At 33.4% G+C, this 18,960-nt stretch overlaps 1 protein-coding gene across 1 annotated transcript; it reads left to right on the top strand.

Moving 5' to 3' along the window:
• The first annotated feature begins 10,996 nt into the window (after window positions 1-10,996).
• Window positions 10,997-12,606, top strand: LOC107952577 (1-aminocyclopropane-1-carboxylate oxidase 5). The gene is made up of 3 exons (XM_016887792.2): window positions 10,997-11,214; window positions 11,447-11,667; window positions 11,764-12,606. The coding sequence occupies exons 1-3, from the start codon at window positions 11,068-11,070 to the stop codon at window positions 12,362-12,364; spliced, it is 969 nt and encodes a 322-aa protein (XP_016743281.1). The 5' UTR covers window positions 10,997-11,067; the 3' UTR covers window positions 12,365-12,606.
• The last annotated feature ends 6,354 nt before the right edge of the window (window positions 12,607-18,960 follow it).

The raw sequence follows: 18,960 nt of genomic DNA, 5'->3' as shown, positions 1-18,960 counted from the left end.
GCTGACATATTTATTAGATTTGCCTCCAAAGTTACAGGAAATTTATGGGGTTTTCTTTCCAAGATTTGGCGTTCAGAAGATGCAGATCAGATAATTCACATGTTATTTCGACAAGGGATATTGGAATTTGAGTTGATTTATAGTATGAAAAAGAAGAACCGATTGAGATACTAGCTTGAGAAGTGAAGTCATAATATTGAGGAAGCAATACGGGAACCGAAAGAAATAGTGAGATCTCTGTATCCCCACCTCTTTTAAGGAAAATTTCGAGGACGAAATTTATTAAGCGGGGAAAAATTGTAATAACCTGAATTTTACAATTACAGGAAAAGTGCATTTTCGGGTCACCGTTTCTGAAAAATAGATTTGTAAATATTTATTAAAAATATTTACGAAGTTAAGTGAGTGGTTAATTAAAGTTTAATTAAGTAAATTTAGCTTAATTAAGGATAATTGGATAAAAGGATTAAATTGAATATAGTGTGAAAGTTTAGTTCTAAAGTAATAGAAAATAAAAAGGATCAAAATGGAAGAAAAATCAAGATTTTTCTTGAATTATGTATATTAAATGTTATAATTGTTATTATTATTATTATTATGGTTTTATATTAAACTATTATTATTATTATTATTTAATAGGTATTATTATTAAGTTAAAGATACTTACTAAATTAAATAAATAAAAGAAAGATAAGTGTATGGTAAAAATAAAATACATGTGCAATAAATATTATACATACAATTATAATACATGCATGTATTTACTTATTATTTAAGTAAATATTAATGTATTTATCATTATTTAATTGATATTATATTATGAAATAAATTAAATAAAGACAAATGTATGGTAATGATTGGATACAAGTGCATTAATGAAAATACATACAATTGTAATACATGTGTTTAATTATTAAAAGATAATTATTATTTATAAAAGATATTTATATGATAAATAATGTAATATCCTGAATTAGGGCTTAATCGGAATAGTGGTTTCGTGACCACAAATTCGAGATAGAAATAATAATTTTATAATTAGTTTGATGATTATGATATGATTGCATGATTGTGTGAAAATTTCGTGATGAAATTCTATGCCTAAAGTGCTTAAATTGAAAGTAGGGACTAAATCGAATAAGTTGCAAAACTTGCATTCTAGAAGTTTTTAGTATGAAATTGTTTTGGAATATTAATGAGGAGGTCTTAAATAGAAATTTGACCAATTTTAAGTTCATGGACAAAATTAGGACATGGAAGGAATTTTTGGAAAGTTTAGTAGTAAGGGTATTTTGGTCATTTAGTTATTAAAATGAATTAAAAACAAAACTAAAAGCCAATTTTTGTCCATCTTCTTCATTAGGCCGAAATTTCAAGGGTTCTCCATAGCTAGGGTTTGTTTCAAGCTTCCAAGCTCCATAGTAAGTGATTCCAAGCCCCGTTTTTAATGTTCTTTACGTTTTTGGAATCCCGGTAGCTCGATTAAGCTTATGTTAGCAATAATTCAACCTAGGGTTTATATTTGGAAAAATACCCATAGGTGAAATTTGTGTATTTTGATGTTTTATGATAGAATATGAGGTTTTAAATTATGTTAGACAACTTGTGCTACTCGGTTTTGAGTGAAAACGAGTAAAAGGGCTTAATCGACAAAAATACCTAATAGTCACAAGTATATGTTAAAGAGAGAATTTGATGTTGCCATAGAAGGGAAAAATGATCAGCATGTTATAAAACGTAAGAATAAGAAATAAAGTTTAATTCCCGAGCCTAGGGGCAAAAGTGTAGTTATGCAAAAGTTTAGGGGCAAAAGTGTAATTTTTCCAAAGTTCGTATTAAATGCTGTTTTGATGAATGTATGTATTAAATAAGATTAATTTGGTATTATAGATCAAGAAAAACGAGATTCAAGTCGCGATCGAGGAAAAGAAAAGATTGTGGACTAAATTGCAAAATCTTTATATTTTGGTACCAAGGTAAGTTCATGTGTAAATGTAGTAACATAATTGTCATTTTAAGCAATTTAATGTTGTTTATATGATATGATGCTGATTATTATCATGAAATATTATGCTTTGTGGTTATTGTTGAATAATATGTAATTATGTGAATTACTTGATGAGTATGAACTATCACCGAAGTACCGATTCCGATATTCCATGGAAGACGGCAATGTGAGATCGAGGAAAAAAGCCCGTTTGAACCTTAGGAATAGATTAGGATACAAGTGACATGTCACTAGGATGGTTGAGCATCCGAACTCGTTGAGTTGAGTCCAAGTTCACTTATGGATGCGAATGTCCGAACTCGTTGAGTTGAGTCCGAGTTCGTGAAATGTAACTAGGCATCCGAACTCGTTGAGTTGAGTCCGAGTTCACTTATGGATGTGAACGCCCGAGCTCGTTGAGTTGAGTCCGAGTTCACTTATGGGCGGGTTACATGGTAGCTTGATTACATATGAGGCACTTATGTGCAAATTATCCGTGTATCCGAGTTGTATTCCGATGTGTTCAACGAGTGAAATTTCTAGTGAAATGAAAGAACACTTAAGATGCAAGTGACGTTTTGGTAAGTGTTGTGAAATGGACACTTTGGACAGGTATGTTCTTAACCCTCGGGTTGATAATAGATACAACAACGATAAGGTAGTAAGATGATGAATGATGTTTAGAAATATGATATATGTTTTGGTGATACCATGCTAAAGTTGTTTGGTATATTTGTATTGTTATGTTACTTGTTATTTACATATGAACTTACTAAGCATTTATGCTTACCCCCTCCTCTTTATTTACTGTAGTTTTGAACAAACCAGCTCGGGAATCGGGACGGGTCGAAGGTTCGATCACACTATCCAAAGGACTTTCATCTGGGTAAATGGCTTGTAAAACTTAAGTATGGCATGTATAGCAATATACTTATTTTGTGTAAATAATTTTATGATATGGCCATGTTTGGTTGAGAAAATGTTTGATATTGATAAGTCATGGTGATGGCTAATTTAGATCATGTTTGATATTATGGAAGTTTAATAGGTTATCTAGTTCATAAAAATTCATGGAAAGATGAAACTTGCCTTAAAACAGAATATTGCTGCAGCAATGACATGAATTTGAAAAATCACTAAAAATAGTATAAATGGAACTAAATGATGAGTAAGTTATGAACTTGAAGCTTAATGAGTCTATTTTCATGTGGATTGAACAAAAAAGTCATATTAAATTATATTTTATGAGATATTTAAACCTTTGTGAAATAGGGCCAGAGTGATTTCTGGATCCCCTATTCTGACTTTAAAAATTCATAATAAATTTTAAAAAAATAATTAGAAGTTGTAATTTATATGTACAGGTTCTTTATTGAGTCTAGTTTTAAGAGAAACAAACCTCATAGTCATTTAATTTCTGTATAGAGAAATATCTGATTCGTAATACACAGAGGTCAGAGCAGTCGAACCCTGAAACAGGGGATACTTTAACTAATAAACTGTACTAATTGGCCCAACCAAAAATTCTAGAAAAAAATTAGTAAATAGATATATGAGTATATATTTAGGGAAAATTTACGGATCTAGATTTCGAGTTTCGTAATTCGATATATGATTTTTCTTGTAACTGTGATGCGGGTAGTTAGAAAGCTGTGAATGTAAAAATAAATGATTTGAAGTTCTTAATTTGATAAATATTGTTCGGTAACCCCTCAAGCTCGACTCCGGCGATGGTCTCGGGCGTGGGGGCGTTACAAATAAAGAAAAAAATGACAAATGTATGGTATGTATAATGACATGTGTAATATTAATATACATACATTTGTAAAATACATGTATGTTTATTTATTATATAAGTATATTATTAAGTTATTATATATATATAAAAGAAAAGATGATTGGTACAATTGTTAAATAAATATTTATTATTAAATAGATTTTTATTATAGTTATTATAGTTATTATATATATAAAAGAAACAAAAGAAAAAAAAGAAGGAAAGAAACATAATAGCAGGGGACGAAATAGAGAAGGGAGAAAGAAATAAAAGAAAAAAGGAAAAATAAGGTTTTAAAGGTTTTAAGTTAATTTGGTAAGTCAATTTAGCTCATTTTCTTATGATTTTTGAGTTTTTGGAATCCTAGAGATAAATACTACTTGTTTTAAGTGGAAATTTTGAAAGTTATTAGATTTCTAAGTATGGTTCATGTTGAATAGAATGATGGAATTGGGGATTTATTTGATAGAAATTTTGATTGGAATTGAATAAAGGATTGAATTGTAAATTGAGCTATAAGTTTTGAGTTTTAGGGATTAAATGGAAATAAATTTGAAATTATGAAAATATCCTAGAAATTTAATAGTTAAATTTGAGTTTGGATAAAATTTGAATGGAAATAAAGAGTGAATTTAATTAGGAAAGTGAGTAAACTTGTAAGGATTAAATTTGGAATAAGGTGAGAATTAATTAGAAATTTAATTATTTATTATAATTAATACTGTAATTAATAGTAAAATTATTTTAATTACTGTAGCTAACATTGTGCTGGAAGCCTCGGCTAAGCAAGGAAAAAGGCAAAGACGACGAGAGTTAACTTAGAAATTACGGTTTGTATTTCTATAATCCGAACTTAGTCTTTAATTGTTGTATTTTTATTTAATGCATATAGAAATTGTTAGTGTTAGAATTATTGTGTTTTATAATTGAAATGGATTGATTTGATATATAATGAATTTATTCAATTTCTATTGATTTAATTTATATTGAATTTATATGATATATGTGAGTGAGGTAAAAATTTAATATTGAATGTATGTTATGTTGAAAATTTTAATGATTGAGAATATGATGAAATTGAAATGATTATTGTGAAAAATGTGTAAATAAATGGATTGAATATTGATTGAAAGGTGGAAAAATGATTGAATTGAAAATGTGAGAAATTGTGATTGAAATAAGATTAAATGAGATTTAGATACCCTATTAACATTTTCGGGCTAGGTCGGATATAGTTGGCATGCCATAGGATTGGAATGTTCAGGGATACTTCGACCTCGAGTCGATGAGACACTAGGTGTCACTATATTTCTTCGGATAGATTCAATAAGGTATTGGGTACCAACTTTACTTCGGCTAGGCCGATGAGACACTGGGTGTCAACTATTGCTTCGAACTATCCGATGAGGCACTGGGTGCCAATCTGGTGTGTTTGGTTGGATCCATGTATCCGTCAAGGTTCGAGTCTTGTTAATAGGGGTAAATAAATAAAGAGATAAATCGAATAAATTTGATTGATTGAGCTATTGAAATGAAATGATAATTGAAATTGGGATATGAGATTGAAATATGAACATGAAATAATTGAAGTTCGAATTGATGATATTTGATGCCCCTTGATGAATTGAAATGTGAATTGAGATGTATAAATCGAATGTATATAGTGGAAGTTATCGGGAATAGCAAGATAATGATATAATATGAATAATAATGACTGTTAATAAAATGAATAAGTAAAGAACGTTGGTTGAGAAGTGAATAATATTATTGTTTTAAAATAACGTGTGAACGGATTACGGAAAGCTATACAGGTTAGTAAGTAAAAAGAATGAAATAAGTTATAAATAATTTATCTACAAATTAAATAATTGAAGAATTCTAATTGTTATATGATTTCAAATGTTTGTTATATTTTCATTTTATTTGGTGTTCGGATTATAGAAATACCATTGAGTATATCCATACTCAGCATACGGTTTGTTTCCATGCGCAGGATAAGTTAAAGCTAAAACGTTGAATCAGCATCCCAGGCCGATCCCGAATTCAACAAGGTAAAGCGTGTTAATTGTTGATAATGACATGTACCTAGGGTGTCTTATGTGTGTCATTTTGAATAGTGATAATATTTGATAAGTAATTAGAATTGAGTATTGGATAATATATAAAATGTGTAAATTTAGCAAGTTTTGAGCATATTTAAATGTGTTTAGATTGGTTGAATATAGGTATTTTATGTAAATTTTCCAATAGGTTCGGTAATGTTCTGAACCCTGTTCCGGCTACGGTTTGGGGTTAGAGGGTGTTACAACTTTTTTCTTACCAAATTGAGAAATAAAACGCATAGTGTAAATCCCTTGAGAACCTTGCATTGCATGCAAAGAAAGGATAGGAGTATCAACTTGTTCAAAATTAGAAGGGATATCTTTCAACTGTTCATGACACTTATGACCATGAGTGTACTTGGCACTACACCAGAAACACAACCCTTTCTTCTTCCTTTCCTCAATCTCAACAGAAAAAGGCAACTTAGTAGCAGCTTTAGAAGTGTTAGAAGTGACTATAGACATTAGTGCCACACTAGAAGTCTGACTTCCAGTTAAAGTAGCTAATTTTTTTTGGAAAAAGTATGGGAGCAGGGAACAACTTGGGAACTTTAGCAAAAAAAGTAGGGACAAAAGGAAAAATCCTTCCCTGACCATTGGAAACAATACTTTCTACTTGTCTAGCTAACAAAAACCCTTAAACCATTGGTTTGGGTTTAAACAACCTCAAATACTGACCAATTTCAGGCTTAAGATTACTGGAAAAAACTGCTAAATGCATAAGATTCTGAGAGTTGTAGTTAATTCAAAAGACTTACAAAAGCATCATGATAGGAACCAACAAATCCCTTTTGTTTAAAGGAAACAAGATTATCCATGGGGTCTTGAAAATCATATGATCCAAAATGATCCCTCATGTTTTTGAAATAGGGATCACATGTTAGGAGATGAAACTCTCCTTGTTGTTGAGTGAAAAATAATCTAAAGCTCTTTTTATCGAAAAAATCCTATTTAAAAGCTGGTTTCCTATCACTGTGAAAAATTAAAATTTTGAAAATCAAGCTGGTTTGTGATATTTATAGTAATAAACTTTTCCTAAAAAGTACCTGTGTTTTGAGCAAGACAGATCCTAGACGTTCCCAACTTTTAACTAAATGACCATTTTTTCTATTTTCGTACCACGAATTGCTTCAAGTGTGGGCTCGAGCAATCACGAACCAGAAATGATTTATTATTTTCAGTAGGAAAGTAATTCTCTCTCAATAGAAATCAGTAGAATTGTAATTCCTAGAAAATAGAATTTATACTTTAGAAAATAAATTCTCTCTACTTTCTAGCAGAATAACAATATCTCAAATTTGTATGGAACTTGTGTAAAAAGCTCTACCAGTGCCATCTATTTATAGGGAGAGATAAGAGAATCCTAGTTGAATTAGTAAAACACAAATAATATTTATTTAATAGAAAAATTGGTCTTTTTGTCTAACTAGAATATGGGGCGGGACACCCTAGTAAAATGCACTAAGGTTGTCGCCCCTCACATATATAATACGAGTAGAATTAAGCTTCATTTGTATTTGGTCCAATTATACGTGCTTCTGAGACTTTTAACCTAACACTTTATAATTTAATCCAACTCAATACGTGTTTCTCTATTTCCTAATATAAATATTACTTATTATTTAATTTAATTCGATAAATTGATCTTTCTAATTAAATAATTTTCTCAACTCAATTCTAATTCTATTAAAGTCATAACAATTTTACTGTAAAATAATCTGAGGAAATATATTTAATTTTCATATTCAACGAATTTACAATGACGAATTAATTTAATTAAATTTCTGAATTTCAATAATAATTTGAAAACCTTAAATTAATTCTCAAGTTATTTCTATACTTAGTGAGAAAACATATTAATTTTTGAATATGACTAATTTCTTTAACTTTATAATTTCCATATATTTCTATTAATTTAGTTCTACATGCAATCTATTTTCAATTTGAACGAGCTAGTGGAAGGATTGATTGGACATATATAATTAGAGCTCAAATGATTTATAATTAAGTTCCAACTTTTTTTCTTATTAATTATTAACTCATTTAGTCACGAAGTCATTCCACTATAATATTGTGACTAAACTCTCCTTTAATTACATCTCATTACTAAAGTTAATCAATCAGTGCTCGTCCAATAACTTTTTCATAAGTGTGTTACTCACATAGGATATCCTTAATATCTTTGGGATAAACATGTACTCCCAATAAGATTTTATTTGATCTCATGGTAACCATTACATTTTCCTTCACGAAGAGTCAATTACTTTCAAATAATAATCAAGTCATTTATCACAAAGATAAGCGACCCGTGGCCATGTTTACTTTTCATCTATCATGAACTATTGATGAGAGAATCTCATTTACCCAATAGTTGGACTATGAATTCCACTATTGTAAATGATGCTACATACTGTAGAATTCGTATACCCAACACACCAGCTTTTGGTTCCTTATCTATTTAAACTTAGGCTTTTACTTATGTCAAAGTATACGAGTCATACATACATGTTTCATCATCACTCATGATTAAGGTATGCCACACTATGAACGTTACAAGTGCATAAATTCATAAACGGATTTAGGATCTATTCTTCTTGGGTCATATCCAATGTACTATCAGTCTAATCAATCATATCTATGTCTCTATCTTTTGGGAGTCATCTACTCCACTACTTAAGAAAAAGCATCTCCCCAATTGGACTTGATAGACGACATATCAATCTTTCAATCGGTTTGTTCATTTTCTATTAAACTAAAAATATGTTTTGGTTCATCTACTAATACAAGCTATTCTTTCATATTACGATCTGACAACACAATACCACTTAGTATTAGTTAAACGCTAGATAACCAGTAAGCCAATATTTGCTTCCATTTTGTTTTGCATGCAAAACCATTAAGGACAATATACGAAGGGTATTATTGTAATTAATGGATATTACTATTAAGTCAACTTGTTTAAAAAAAATACAAGTATACAAAATGAATATACTACATTTAGGGCACCATATCCAATACTTCCTTCTAAATGTAGCATGATCGTTCGGGCTTTAGCAGTATCAATGAACCTATCTCCTTCAAATAATTGCTCTATCTTGGCCTACCAACCTTGAAAATTAGAATCGTCAAACTTGGGACAATCCAACTTGAAAACACGAGGACTACTAGCTACTATGCCTCCTTTGAATTGAACCAGATCCCACCACATCTAAAAGAAGGAAAGAGACATGAGCAATAGGGCCAAGAGGAGGAAATCATGATGGAGCAACCCCAAAAATGCCTTTAACCTTGTGCTGAAGACCAAAACCCATCAGCAAGATTTGCTTTGCCCAAATATTGCTCATAGAGAGCCTTAATCTCATATTTAAGTTTTGCTCAAAAATCTTTGTGAAAACTTACGAACCGAGTTTCCAACTTCCTAGCCAAATTTGTTTGCAACTTAGAGAGTTCTTGCTGTTGGTCGCCCACTTCCTTTTGAATACAAGTAGTCACACAACCACCCATGTCACACCACCACCCATGTCACTCCTAAAAATGTTAAAGGTTTGATATAATGAAATTTATGAGTATTTAAATAGAAATTTTTTTGTTTAAGTTTAGTCACGTTACATAAAACCTAAGGATTTTCTGTTAGTGAGATACATTATGATTAAGGGTATTAATAGTACTGACTGACTTGAGGATTAAGGGAAGCAATGGTAAAATAATATATAAGCATATGATTCTTTCATTCTACTATTTATTTTCTTTCTTTCATATTCTTTTTTGGTTCATTTTGTAAGAAAAGAAAATTAAGAAGCAGTTTGCATGAAGGGAAGAATCTAAGTTGTTAGCTTTAATAATTGATAACTTAACAATATGATAATCTTTCTAGCTGTTACGTACCCTTCGTTTAAATAAAAAAAAGAAAAAATTTGAAGTTTCAACATAATTTATTTTAAACTATGGTGATTTAAATCGTAATTAATCTTTATAACTTCTCTGCATGCATTAAATTAATGTTTTTTTACCCATGCATAATATAATTTTTTATTTTAACTGAGAAAAAAAAATATATCAGTTACGACTACTATTTCAAACAACCAAAAAACCGATGGCTATTTCAAGAAGTATATCACATCATTAATCAATGTACTATTTTATTTAATATAATATTTAGCTATATACTTATTTGAGCAGAGGTGTTGGAATGATTCAAACACCAAAAATTTTCTGCAGACAACTGAAGTGGATTTTTACATTCGTTGCAAGCACCATTTATTACTTGGATCAAGAACAATTATTTAGCCTTTCGTTATATCCTAAATTATAACATAAAAGGTTATATTATGTATTTTTAACTTGGAATTTGTATATCAACATAATGCGAAAGAGTTAACCTTTGACATCCTATGTTCTATCATCAGTAATTCTTCAATAGTTGTGCGCTTTAGTTTTTCATGTGTTGTATCATTAGACACTTCATCTTTAACTTGTAGAAGCCTAGTATTGATAGGGTGATCTTTGTAATTAAACAAATAATATAGGGTGAAATTCAAACTTTCAACCTAAAGATATAATTTTCTAATCTCGGCAACTTTATCAAAAAGAGACCCCACTTGAGAATGCTTTTAAATTATAGGTATAGATTTAATGAAGATTAAAAAATATCATAAGTTTCTATATTTTCCTTACATTTAAAATTTAATCCGTATATTTTTAATTTTAAGAATTGAATATTAATTTTTATGTTTTTAATTAAAATATTTTGTTAAATTCAAGTTCATTATAATTATTTTTTAATTACATGAATGTAAAGTGAGTGTTATTTTATTTCAAAATATCACATTAATAAATTAAAAAAAATTTAACAGTACTATTGGACCTGAATTTTAAAATTTAAAAGATAAAAATACAAATTTTTCTTAAAAAAAATAGAGTGATTAAATTTCAAATACATAAAAAATATAAACTTATAATATATTTTAACCTTCAATCAATTAGTATGTAACCATCCGCCACAACTTACGCCCCTACACCATTAATGGTTAATTATGGAAACAAAAATAAATGGTTTGACGAGTCTGATGGGCACCCTTGCTTTTGCTTTGCTATAAATAGTGGCCAACTCTTCCCATTGTTGACCACAGATAAACAAACAACTCCAAATAAACAAAAAGAAGAAACTTAGCTAAGCAAGCATTTCCACTCATCTCTTTTCAATGGCGATTCTTCTTTTCTTCTTTTTTTTATTGTTCGACATTTCAAGGGCGATTCCGGTTCTTGATTTCTCTAAGCTCAATGGCCACGAGAGGGCCAAAACACTGGCTCACATTGCTAATGCATGCGAGGATTGGGGATTTTTTCATGTACCCTTTTCTTACCTTTTTTCTTAATATTCATGTTTAACATTAATGTGATCATAAGTACATCTTTATATAATCCCTTAAAAACTTTCTAAATATATAAAAAAATCTTTAAATACATGACATAATTAGAAATTTCTTCTATATGACATTAACATCCTAATTTGAGTAACATGGTGAGCAAAGACTATTAGTTTTGGTCGACCTGTAAGTAAATATATGCGAATTGTTGTAGCTGGTGAACCATGGGATTGCAAAGGATCTGCTGGAGAGAGTGAAGAAGGTTTCAACAGATTTCTATAAGTTGGAAAGGGAAGAGAATTTCAAGAACTCGAAGGTGATGAAATTGTTGAATGAAACTGGTGATAAAAAGTTGGAGAATGTGGATTGGGAAGATATTATAACTTTGACGGATGATAATGTAAATGAATGGCCATCTCAAACACCAGGATTTAAGTAAGCAACAATATATATCTAGTTAAACATTCATTAAAATGGTTGGTTTGTGATTATATATATGTGTGTGTGTGTTGATGTTGATGTTGATGACAGGGAAACCTTTAAGGAATTCAGATATGAGCTGAAGAAATTGGCTGAAAAAATCTTGGAAGTATTGGATGAAAACTTGGGGTTACCAAAAGGCTACATTAAGAAGGCTTTCGACGGTGAAGAAGGTGAAAACAATGCCTTCTTTGGCACAAAGGTGAGTCACTATCCGCCATGCCCAAACCCTAAAAGGGTCATTGGTCTTCGACCCCACACCGATGCTGGTGGCCTCATCTTACTCTTTCAAGACGACGAAGTGCGCGGCCTTCAAGTATGGAAAGATGGGGAATGGATCGATGTGGAGCCGTTGAAGAACACGATCGTGATCAGCATTGGTGATCAGATCGAGGTGATTAGCAATGGGCGATATAAGAGCGCTTGGCACCGTGTTTTAAGCACCACTGATAGTAACAGGCGATCTGTTGCCTCGTATTATAACCCTTCACATAAAGCCACCATTGCTCCTGCACCACAACTGATGAAGGAAACGAATGAAGAATGGAATCAAGCTTATCCCAAATTTGTGTTTGGTGACTATATGTCTGTTTATTATCAGCAGAAGTTCCACCCGAAAGAACCAAGGTTCCAAGCTGTATCGGCCATTTGAAGATAATAAGCTCTAAAACATGAAATCACATACGATCTCTTTTTTCTTTTTCTTTTTCATTTTGACTTTAGATTTTACTTTGTTTCTTAGTTTATGGATAGCCCTTTCTTTTCCCTAAACATAAAACTACAGGGAAGGATTGAGAATGCTGTATATTCTAGGTTGTTTGCTTATTTTTTTTGATGAAGATATATTATATAGTTCTATGCCAATAAAATTCCTCTAAACCATAATTGTGCCTATTCCCCTTCAATCTTGATTTACCAAATTTCCATATATCCCTTAATTCTTGTAACCTTTTTCGGGAGATAGGACTCCATTATTTTTCTAGAAATGTTACAACATTTTTTTGAACAACAGAGTTTTATTAAAGAAATTCATAAGGGTAAAAAAAATATGATGATAACGTAATTAAACTCAAAAATATTTAATCGAGTAGACGAGAACCACATTTGGCAGAGTGAAATAGGCACAACTTGCCTATAGATAGTGGTCTCAATCGACCTAAAATAATAGACCATAAGAGGCCTAAAAGAAAACAAAAAAGACTGAAAGAAATAGACTAAATTTGACAAATCTTCAACTTTGAGCCATACACCAAAAGAACAACAATCCTAGGTTCTTAATCATCAAGGTTCGGTCGAAAGAGGTAATGCACCCATAAGAGAGTATCTGACAACTTAGGAGACATGAGATAATCTAACCATGAAAGCCTTCAGGCAAAGTCATACACCCTAGAACTATTCTACGAACTCAAAGTGTTACGGAGTGGCAGAAATGTTCAAAGGTGGCAACTACAGCAGCAACATGCATGCAACCATGCAATCATGCACAAGCATGCAAGTGACCGAGCATCACAGCTGAAGCATGCTATTGTCCAAGGAGTAATTCGATAGGCATGTCTATATGACAGTTAACTTTTGTTGTTTCAATGTAACCTTTTGTATTTGCTAAGGTTTAGTTAGATACTTAGCTGTTTTAGTAGCTGTTTAGGAAGTCATTATGTTGATTTAACAGGTTATTTACTTGCACAAGCAATCTTTGTTTTTTACCAATGTAATCCATCTACTTATGTACATGTAATTTTTGAACTTTTAAAGAATGAGAGTTACCAACTTGTTCTCTCAATTTGTTCATCCGTTTCTGCTTCTATTTTTGAGTTTTCAAACACAAAATTTCTTTGCTTTGTTTCATTGATCATTTGATTGAAACTTTACACATACTTTATCCGGCTTCATTACTTGTTGCTCTACTGTTACATAGAGCTTTATATTTCATCCGGATTACTTATGTTTCGATTTTCTTCCTGTGCAAAAAAACCCAACAAATGGTATCAAGAGCCTGTTGTCTTTGAGGGCCTTGGTTGTGCACAAATTTGTGGCTGACTCGTGTTTGAAAGAAAGAAGCAGGAGCTGTTGTTGTTGCCCTATTTTTTAGTTGCTGTAAGTATGAGCTTCTCACCACCACCACCCCCTGTTTTTGCTGGTGAAAACTACAATATCTGGGCTGTGAAAATGAGGACATACATGCAGGCACATGACCTGTGGAATGTGGTCCAAAATGACACTGAGCCACCTCCCTTGAGAGCAAACCCGACCATTGCTTAGATCAGGCAGTATAATGAAGACTGCGCAAAGAAGTACAAGGCCATGTCATGCCTTCAAAGCAGAGTTTCAGATGTGATCTTCACAAGAATAATGGCCTGTGACAGTCCAAAGTAAGCATGGGACAAATTCAAGGAGGAGTTTCAAGGATCAGAGAAGACTAGGCAACAACAACTAATAAAATTAAGAAGAGACTTCGAGAATCTGAGGATGAAGGAGTCAGAGACTGTCAAGCAGTATGCTGATAGGATCATGGCCACAGTCAACAATATAAGACTGCTTGGGGATGATTTTAGTGACCAAAGGATAGTTGAAAAAGTCATAACTACCCTGCCAAAGAAGTATGAATCAAAGATCTCTTCCCTAGAGGACTTAAGGGACCTATCAACCATTCCTTTGACAGATTTGACAAATGCTCTCTATGCACAAAAGTAAAGAAGAGCGAAAAGAATGGAGGACCATTCTGAAGGACCCTTTCAGGCCAGAAGTAGAGAAAGCTCAGGATCGAGCTCAAATTTCAAAGGAAAGAAGCCTTGGACAGAGAAGAAAGACAAAGGGAAGAAAGAAACTGCAAAGAAGAAGTTTCCACCCTGTGCTCACTGCAAGAAGACCACACACCTTGAAAAATACTGCTGGTACAGGCCTGACATTCAGTGTAGAGGCTGCAAACAACTAGGCCAAATTGAAAAAGTGTACAAGAACAAGCCAAAAACACAGCCACACCACTAAAGTCAAGCTCAGGCTGCTGAAGATGTTGAAACACAAGAAGAGCATGTCTTCACAACTTCTTGTTTTGCAAGCTTAAGCAAGGTTAAAAAGATGTGGCTAATTGATAGTGGATGTACTCATCACATGGCTTCAAACAGAAGCATGTTCAAGGAGCTGGACACCACCTTTATGTCCAAGGTCAGAATAGGGAATGGTGAACTCATAGAGGCCAGAGGCAAAGGTAAGGCTGTGATTGGCACAAAATCAGGTAACAAAACCATCTCTGAGGTTCTTTATGTACCTGACATTGACCAGAATTTGCTGAGTGTTGGTCAGCTACTAGAGAAAGGGTATTTTCTCATTTTTGAAGGCAAGGTTTGTGTGATCAAAGATGCTGTTGATCAGCTGTTAGCAACAGTAGCCATGAATGATCAAAGCTTCACTTTAGATGTGAATCAGCTAAAACCAAAGACATATGTGGCTCAAGCTGATGAATGAAGTTTGTGGCATAAGAGGCTGGGCCATGTGAACTACAAGTCACTTAGCCTGCTGCACAAAATGAGCCTGGTAGAAGATATATCCTAGATTGAACCAAAGAAGGATGTGTGTGAAGTATGTCAACTTGGCAAGCAGACCAGACTGCCCTTTCCAGTCAACAAAGCTTGGAGAGCTCAAGAGAGGCTCCAGCTAGTCCATACAGACATCTATGGACCTATGAAAACCACCTCCCTGAATGGCAACATTTACTTTGCATTGTTCATTGATGATTGCACCAGATTCTGTTGGGTAAGCTTTCTAAAGCAAAAGTCAGATATTGCTGACTTCTTTTACAAGTTCAAAGCATTGGCTGAGAACCAAGCCAGTTGCAAGCTGAAATGCTTAAGGTCAGAAAATGGAACTGAGTATGTGTCTTAAATGTTCCAAAAGATATGTGATGATGCTGGAATTCAACACCAACTAACAACCATCTACACACCACAGCAAAATGGTGTTTGTGAGAGGAAAAACAGGACAGTTCTTGATATGGCCAGGTGTTTTTTGTTTGAGGCTAAAATGCCTAACAACTTTTGGGCTGAGGCAGGAAACACATCTGTTTGCTTGCTGAACAGATTGCCAACTAATGCAGTGAGGGGTAAAACACCCTTTGAAGCCTGGTTTGGACAAAAACCAACAGTGTCACGCTTGAAGGTATTTGGTTGTTTGTGCTATGCACTGGTTCCAGTAGAGAAAAGGACTAAGCTTGAAAAAAAGTCCATGCTAGGGGTGTTTGTAAGCTACAGCAGTGTGAAGAAGGGTTATAGGATCCTTGATCCATCAACCAAGAAGATCATTGTAAGCAGGGATGTAAATTTTAATGCAGAAGGGCACTGGAAATGGGATGGAACTAATGCAAGCCTGTTTGAGGAAGATCAGAATAATCCTGACCTGCAGCCTGCTGAAACTAAAGCTGATGCTGAAGATGATTATGATGATGCATCTACTCGAGGCACTAGAACATTGGCAGACATCTATGAAAGGTGTGCCATGACCATAGTTGAACCTTCCTGCTATCCTGAGGCTGCAAAAGAGAACTGCTGGCAAGAGGCTATGGAAACTAAATTGAGAATGATTCAGAAAAATCACACTTGGGAGCTGGTCAACAGGCCTACAAATAGAAAGGTTATTGGAGTCAAATGGGTGTTCAGGACCAAGAACAATGTAGATGGGTCATTGAACAAGCACAAGGCCATGTTGGTTGTGAACGGCTACAGTCAGCAGCAAGGGGTCGATTTCTTTGAAACCTTTACACTTGTAGTAAGGTTGGACACCATAAGGCTACTATTTGCCTAAGCAGCTCAGAAACTGTGGAAAGTGCACTAGTTAGATGTGAAATCAGCTTTCTTAAATGGATTTCTCAAAGAAGAAATCTTCATTGAGCAGCCTGAAGGATTTGAGGTCTCTAGTGAGGAACATAAGGTCTATAGGCTCAAGAAGGCCTTGTATGGTCTAAAACAAGCTCCAAAGGCCTGGTATGATAGAATCGATGCTTACTTGTCAAGGCTCGAGTTCACAAAGAGCATAAGTGAGCCTACTCTTTATGTCAAAAAGGCTAGAGAGGAGACCGTACTGATTGTGTCATTGTATGTTGATGACTTGCTGGTCACTGGCAGGAAAGGCAAGCTGATTGAAGACTTCAAGAAGCAAATGCAAGACATTTTTGAGATGACTGATCTTAGCTTGATGACATACTTCCTTGGCATGGAGGTAAATCAGAAAGAACAAGGGATTTTTATAAGCCGGCAAGCCTTTGCACTGAAAGTTCTAAGCAAATTCAGCATGTCAAAGTGCAAGCCTAACAGCACACCTGTTGCACTAGGAGACAAGCTGTCAAGCACAAGTGAATATGATTGAGTTGATGAAAAGGCATACAGAAGTTTGGTTGGTTGTCTACTCTACCTGACAGTAACAAGGCTAGATATCCTGTATACTGTTAGCCTACTTTCGAGGTTCATGCACTGCTACAATGTTGCACATTTTAAAGCAACAAAAAGGGTCCTAAGATATGTCAAAGGGACTTTGAATTTTGGTGTGAAGTTTGGAAGAGCAGAGGAGCTGAAACTTGTTGGTTATTCAGACAGTGACTGGGCTGGCCAGTTGATGATATGAAGAGCACATCATGCTACTTCTTTAGTCTAGGCTCAAGTGTTTTTAGTTGGAGTTCAAAAAAGTAACAAACAGTGGCTTAATCCACTGCTGACACTGAGTATATTGTAGCTGCTACTGCTGTTAACCAAGCCATTTGGCTTAGAAAGCTATTGGATGACTTGAATGCAAATCAGATGGAAGCAACTGAGATTAAGGTTGATAACCAGTCTACTATTGCCATTGCCAAGAATCCTGTGTTTCATGGTAAAACGAAGCATTTCAAGATCAGATATCACTTTGTGAGAGAGGCAGAATTGGCCAAGGAAATTTTCTTGGTACATTGGTTGTTCGAGGGATCAACTTGCTGATGTTCTGACCAAGCCATTGGCTGCTGCAAGTTTCGAGTGTTTGAGGAAGAAAATTAGAGTTAGCAGCTTAGTAGCCAAGGAGGAGTGTTCAAAGGTGGCAACTACAGCAGCAACATGCATGCAACCATGCAATCATGCACGAGCATGCAAGTGACCGAGCATCACAGCTGAAGCATGCTATTGTCCAAGGAGTAATTCGATTGGCATGTCCATATGACAGTTGACTTTTGTTATTTCAATGTAACCTTTTGTATTTGCTAAGGTTTAGTTAGATACTTAGCTATTTTAGTAGCTGTTTAGGAAGTCATTATGTTGATTTAACAGGTTATTTACTTGCACAAGAAAGCTTTGTTTTTTACCAATGTAATCCATCTACTTATGTACATGTAATTTTTGAACTTTTAAAGAATGAGAGTTGCCAACTTGTTCTCTCAATTTGTTCATCTGTTTCTGCTTTTATTTTTGAACTGTCAAACACAAAATTTCTTTGATTTGTTTCATTGATCATTTGATTGAAACTTTACACATACTTTATCCGACTTCATTACTTGCTGCTCTATTGTTACATAGAGCTTTATATTTCATCCAGATTACTTATGTTCTAATTTTCTTCCTGTGCAAAAAAACCCAACAAGAAATCACCTAGTATAGAAGCCAAATATCCCCACTAGGAAGGCACATCAAGCCAAACCATGAAGTTGCTGGAATACAACCCAAAATCAAACCTACATAGAAACACAAACAAACAAAAACAAAATAAACCAAAGATTAAAACAGAGATGAAAAAGGTAGAAAGGAGGAGGGCTCATGGTGACCAGAGCTAAGCTGGTCAGGAGCAAGAGAGGTGAAGGAAGAGAAAATTGGGTTTTGTTTCACAAAATTCATTACTCATTCATGGTTTTTTTACAATATTATGTCAAGACAGTATGTCTAAACTTTTGTTATAACAATTAGCTCTACATATTTTATGATAGAATTATATTTTAATTTTTTTTCTTGGTACATAAAAGTGAGCTAGAATAACTAGCTAGTAGAAAACAAAGTCGTTAGTCAGCAGCAATTTCCAAGTCCTTGCTTAAAAGGCCTTACATTTCATCCAAAGTCATGTATACTTCCACAATGTGAATCTTATTTGGAATGCAAAAGGAATGAGGGTCCTAAAAACCCTTAGAACTTGTGCACACTGATGTATGTGGCCCTATGAGCTTCAATGTAAAAGGTGGTTACGAATATTATATAACTTTTGTTGATGATTATTCCATATATGGGTATGTATATCTTATATTGGATC

This window comes from Gossypium hirsutum, chromosome A02 (genome assembly GCF_007990345.1).
Source record: "Gossypium hirsutum isolate 1008001.06 chromosome A02, Gossypium_hirsutum_v2.1, whole genome shotgun sequence".
Lineage (NCBI taxonomy): Eukaryota > Viridiplantae > Streptophyta > Magnoliopsida > Malvales > Malvaceae > Gossypium > Gossypium hirsutum.
The sequence above is the reverse complement of the archived record's forward strand: the minus strand, read 5'-3'. Positions and strand labels throughout refer to the sequence as shown.

What these genes read in the sequence shown, in the direction of transcription:
- LOC107952577 (XM_016887792.2), top strand. Translation starts at nt 11,068, where the DNA reads ATGGCGATTCTTCTTTTCTTCTTTTTTTTATTGTTCGACATTTCAAGG. An exon ending in AGGATTGGGGATTTTTTCAT is followed by an intron (nt 11,215 to 11,446) that starts GTACCCTTTTCT and finishes GAATTGTTGTAG; the next exon opens with CTGGTGAACCATGGGATTGC. An exon ending in TCTCAAACACCAGGATTTAA is followed by an intron (nt 11,668 to 11,763) that starts GTAAGCAACAAT and finishes TGTTGATGACAG; the next exon opens with GGAAACCTTTAAGGAATTCA.